General features: G+C 46.8%; 2 protein-coding genes across 2 annotated transcripts; one reads left to right on the top strand and one right to left on the bottom strand.

Annotated features, from left to right (window-relative positions):
- The first annotated feature begins 953 nt into the window (after window positions 1–953).
- On the top strand, window positions 954–2,315 carry LOC131293031 (uncharacterized). The gene is made up of 2 exons (XM_058321110.1): window positions 954–1,297; window positions 1,362–2,315. Exons 1-2 carry the CDS (start codon window positions 954–956, stop codon window positions 2,302–2,304), a joined length of 1,287 nt encoding a protein of 428 aa, XP_058177093.1. The 3' UTR covers window positions 2,305–2,315.
- A 464-nt stretch (window positions 2,316–2,779) lies between these two features.
- On the bottom strand, window positions 2,780–5,057 carry LOC131289943 (mediator of RNA polymerase II transcription subunit 17). The gene is made up of 3 exons (XM_058319300.1): window positions 4,890–5,057; window positions 3,039–4,806; window positions 2,780–2,969 (listed from the first exon to the last, which is right to left on the bottom strand). Exons 1-3 carry the CDS (start codon window positions 4,976–4,978, stop codon window positions 2,889–2,891), a joined length of 1,938 nt encoding a protein of 645 aa, XP_058175283.1. The 5' UTR covers window positions 4,979–5,057; the 3' UTR covers window positions 2,780–2,888.
- Between the last annotated feature and the right edge of the window lie 569 nt (window positions 5,058–5,626).

Below are 5,626 nucleotides of genomic sequence, written 5' to 3' on the forward strand. Positions count from 1 at the left end.
TTTCTTTTCTCGTTGCTAAACTGCTACTCGCCGTTTTTCATCTATCTACCGTGTCGGTCTTTTTCAACATTCAATTTAATTATAAAAGGTTTCCTGAAGCTTTCTTTTTGTTTCCATAACATCTTAAGATAGAAATGTGCCCAACTTTAATTGCATGAAGTAAAACAGCAACAGGTACTGGTGAAGTACTCGGTAAAGAATAAACTTATTAACAAATTGTTACAAAACCATGCATAATTGTATATTCGAATCATGAAAACCAACATTTTCATATTCGACCTCCCAGTTTAGTTGTAGAAATGAAAGCTTATAGGTATTGACAATAATATGAGAACTGTAATTTTACCGGAATGATGAAGATATTTCTGATTAGACATTCGAATAAGATCACTTTCCATTCCAAACAATTAAGGCATTATATTCCAAACATTCGTGACAAAAAAGGACGAAAAACAAGGCCAACCGTGAGTAAATTAAATAGTTCAACCGCAGATAACTGGGAGTCTACTGTATTTGAAAAATCGAATGATTCTACTGGGTGCAGTTCCTATCTAAGGAACGGCACGGTGGGTTCAACCTATGCATACCTTGGGATATTCCACATTTGGTAAAATTGATGAATTAAGTGAAATGTATATCCTTATCCTACTTATTCTAAATGATCTCATATTAATTGCTACAACCAATGGTACAGAATCCAAATATGAGCAGTCGTTTGCTTCGAAAAGATCTTGTTCGGCCACATCAAATATAAACGCAGTCGCAGAAAACGCTCATTCCTCGAAGAAGTGTCAAATGAAACGCATTGCGTTTTTTGGTACTGTTTTGTTTGGATCGTTTAATCTTATGAAAATTGTTTTGGTTTAAACAGTTCAAAATAACAAGTGGTCCCGGTTGCCCCGAATTGCGCTCGGCATTGCTGTGATACGATGCAGAAAATGAGCTTCTTCAACATGGCGGAAGCAACCAGTTCTGCGACAGCGCCGGAGACGCCGGGCAAGCGACAATTCGTTAAAGTAAACGAATCGGTGTTTGTCAGCGAAATCAAAAAGCGGCCAATCTTGTACAACGTTATGCACAAGGACTACAAGCGTATCACAGTGCGCAACGAAGCCTGGCATGCGGTGGCAATGGTGATGAAGCTGTCCGTGCCGGAGTGCAAGAAACGGTGGCGTAGCATGCGGGATGCTTTCCAGAAGAATATGCGCAACAAGGGCGAGGAGGAACGCAAATCCTGGGTACACTACAGGTTGCTCGAGTTTCTGCTTCCTTTCTACCAGACCGGGTTCCCAAAACGGTAAGGAAAACAATGGGCGAGAAGTGGCAAGAGTATACTGACCACCACGATTCCTCCTTTGCAGGCGGCACAAATCAAGCGTAGATTATAGCGAGTACAATGAGAACAGTAACGATTTCGATTACTTGGGACTGGACAACGAACTGGATCTGTACGGCGACGAGCCGGTAACGGTTTCCTACGTCACCGAAGATGGCAAAGAGCTGTTTCAGATCTTGCACAGGCCCAACGATTCGGAGCTTCCGGAAAGTGTCGTGGCTGAGGACGAGGAAGAGCAGGATGATTTGGATGAAATCGAATCTGAGGGCCTATTGCCTACCAGTTTATTGCGACCGCAGCACGGACCGTCGCTTACCGAGGAACACCAGCAGAACGGTGAGCTACCAGTACCTCCCAGCAGCGAAAGTTACCTGGTAACTAGCGAAGAAGAGGATGTGAGCGAATCGGAATCCATACTTTACGAGGAACGGCTCAATTCTACGATGCTTGACTTTTACAAGCCAGGAGAGGTTGAAAGCGTCGACGGTGAAATGTGGAAAAAAATATCCGACAACATCCAGGAGGCTCCAAAGGAGTGCTACGAATCGGCTGCGGAAACGATCGAGTGCACAGATCAATGTCTTTCAAGGCGCGCCCGAAAACGACCGAAACTGAAACCGGAAGTAAGTCGAAGCCTTGCGCTTGAGAAGTGCGAAGCATACTCTACGATGCATACTGTGGCGGAACCCAACCGGATAGAATCGACCGAATCCGTAGCAGCATCCCCTGCCCCACCAACACTACCTGCTGCACCTTCGCCTCCACAGCGCGAGGAGGAATCGCGCAGTCAGGGGAGCAAAGAAATGGACGCTCGGCTCGGCATCACCGATCCGGACGAGCGGTTTCTTATGTCCTGTGCGCCGATCTTGCGCCGGTTACCAAACAAGAAAAACCTAATCGCCCGACTCCGGATACAGCAACTCTTGTACGAGCTCGAATACGACGAGAAATACGACAGCGGAACGTAGGTGTATGATATATAGGATAATTGTTTCTGTTTCCCGGGAAATAAGAAAGCTCGGTAGCTTCTATGAGATTGATACGCTTAATATTCAAAAATCAATTTTTATCTAAATCTGTAACTATTTTTTAAGCTTTCAAATTAAAAACGAAAAACATAATCGCCCCAAAGTGAATCGTTCTCTTGTACATGATTGTAGTCCGAAGTAGAGAAGTGAGAGATTGGTGGCGGTTCTATCATTACACATACATTCCTCTTACATTGTGGCAATCTATTTAATGATAAAATTTGTAATAAAATTAGTAAAATGTTTAATGTGATACCAAAATTGAATATTTGCTTGAGTTCGTATTCGAATCTATCATAAATTTATTTCCCAACAGATCAGTTGGGTTGGAGTTTTCAGTGGGAGTGCTACAATGTTTCCAACGCCGGTTCATCAGTCACGCTTTCGATTTTATTTTATGAGTTATATTATTTTAGTATGAGTGCAATGAATTGAAAATACAAAACGATCGTCCGATCGAACATACGTTTGCTTATGGGATGGAGAAAGAAAGGACCTGTGATTATCGCAGATTCGCACCTTCCTTAAGACTGACTGGTAAGACTGGCCATCAGAAACTCCATTTTGTTGTGGAAGTTTTTACCCTCCATCTTGTCGAAGCGAACCTGCAAATGTAAAAAAATAAAATATGCGTAAGCAATCGTTTAAAGGTAGGATTGTTTCCCGTCTCTTACCTCCTTGAAATGTCCGCCGAGATGCTCCCAATGGCGTCCCTGGACGAGGGAGCCCGGGAAGAAGTCCTTCGCCGGACTTTGGGCAATGAAAACTTTCACATCGATCTGCGAATCACAGCGAACTTGGACCGCAATCAAACGGTCACTGTTCGGTGAAGCCAGCACGCAGGAGGATGCATTCCCGAGCGGTTCGACGGCGCCGATACCGAGGTGGCTGCTGCTGGAAAGGATCTGCCAGGCCATACACTTGGCCAGGTTCTGCAGGCACACGATCTGGTGCTGGCTGATCTGGCAGAGGATCAAATCGCGCAATTCCTGCGGCTCGTACGACATGTGCATGATGCGCCCATCGCGGCAGATACACTTGAGCGATCGTTCCTTCACGTGGATCACGAGCGAGGTGCGCAGGTTAGCGTCGTAGCCGTGCGAAGTGATGTTAATCTTGACGCACGACATCGTCGGGCTGTTCATTGCGTTCCAGTGGGAGGTGATCATCGGATCCTTCACATCCCGTGCCACCGTATCGAGCACGTACTGGGTGCGACGGCGCGTGAAAATGTGCTGCGCCTGAGCGATGATCTGCTCGAGCAGGGTTTGTGATTTCGTCATCTCTAGCAGCTCGTGCCGATCGAATGCGGACGGACCGGCAAGCATACGCTTTTTGCTTGGCCCCAGCGGCCCACTGGCCGGGTGGGGGAACGGGTGGTGCGTGTTTTTGTGGTGAAATTCCCGCAACAGCTGATGCAGACTGTGCTCGAGCACGTGATCGTGGTCCTTGATCGGGACGGAGCTGTTGTTGGAATCGGAAGACGTCGAGTGGCACAAGCTGATGATGAGCTGGATGCCGGGAAGCAGTGTCGCCCGTATCTGGTTACCAACGACAACGTGTGGAATTGGCGCCTGCAGCTGAACAGCTTCACGAGCCAACTGGTTGAACAGTTCCTTGCAGAACAGCACATTCTGGGCGTACTCGAGCGTTTGCTGCCATGCACCGGCCTGCGGTACGAGCTGCGTTGAACCCATCATATTCACGATGGCGGTACAGAGATCCTCCTGGTCCTTCTGGGTGATCACCTTAATGAACGCAACACCCTGCAGCTCGGTCGGGACGTTTACGCGCAGCGCGGAGTTGATCTTCGGGCACGCAACCGTACCGGCAGCTCCGGCACCGGAAGGACTCGCCGGCGGGGAACCCGACTCTTCATCTTCCGCCTTCGTTACCTCAAACATGCCCGGGTGCATAAATTTGGAACCCGCCGTCCGGTAGCTCAAATCTCCAATGATCGTATTGGAAACTTTCTTTAACCTCCAATTGCGGCGCAAACGGAGCAGCTCGATATGAAAGTCGGACGAGTTGCTCCGATTTACACCCTGGTCGCTTTGGGCCGCCTTCAGTCGCTCGACGCCGCTCTGCAGAATGTTTGCGGCACTTGCGAGCGCCTTTTTCCGTGCGTACACCAGTACCATCTGCTTCACCTCGGGTGGTTCCTGCGGGATCGGATCCAGCACCATGAAGCGTTTCTCCTTCGCGATGTTCAACACGTCAGATAGGACGCACACCTCGGTTAGGGCTTCCTTTAGCTTGTTGCGCACGGAATCCCACGGCCAAAGGCTCGACTGGAACTGTTCTTTCGGATCCTTCGATTCTTCCTCTTTTTTCTCGTCCTCTTTCTTGATCGACTGCTGGAGCAGATCGATATCGCTGGAGGTTTTGCTGAAGTCTATCTTGGTGGCACATTTGGCCAGATGCTCCGATAGCGTTGGTGGCCTGGGAAAGAGGAAGCTCGATAAGTCACAGTTTTCAACAGCGAAAGGTCAGCCGGCCGCAAGAAGCAGGGGCCTTCTACTTACAGCTGGTAAATCTCCGTGCCATCGTAGGCTATCTCCTGGATTTGGTTTTCTATCGGTGCCTCGACACTAATGTTCGCCGATAGCGACATTTTATGGGCTTTCCGGATGTTTTATTTCACTAAAAAGGATGATATTTTACGACCTATTGAAAACACTTTCAAACGACACGAAATTGTTTTGTGTACAGTAGAGTGGTAAACATTCACTCGACCAAGCTACTTACATATTTCTACAAATGATGTATAGACCTTGAACCCACCATTAGTTCCATCGGATAAAAATCCACCTAGTACAATTGTTATCCGATTAATGAAACATACAAAAATCATTTATAAAAATTGTGAATCTCATGCAATATATTTTAGAATAAAATAAAACGTTTAGTATGAACAAAATTGGCCCTAGGAGATCCATCTGTTAATGGCTTTTTAGATAGTTCCGGACCTCTGACATAATTCCTTTCTCATGAACGATGGATTCACCGCATCTTTTTTCAGCATTCTTGATCATTCCTGTTCGAACATTCGATGCTGTCGCAAGTGTCGTACGCAGTGCAAGAATTGGTTATTCAGTGTACCCCAAACGATAGCTCCCAGAAATAGGCTAATTATAGCCAGAAAATAGTGCCATTGCTTTGTGATCCAGCAAAAGTGAACTCATATTCATCGGTGATACGTAAAACTCCTACATCATTGCCGGCGCAGAGAAGACAGTGCGTGAAGAAATCATCTTGTACG

The sequence above is a fragment of the Anopheles ziemanni genome, chromosome 2 (assembly GCF_943734765.1).
Source record: "Anopheles ziemanni chromosome 2, idAnoZiCoDA_A2_x.2, whole genome shotgun sequence".
In the NCBI taxonomy this organism is placed as follows: Eukaryota; Metazoa; Arthropoda; class Insecta; order Diptera; family Culicidae; genus Anopheles; species Anopheles ziemanni.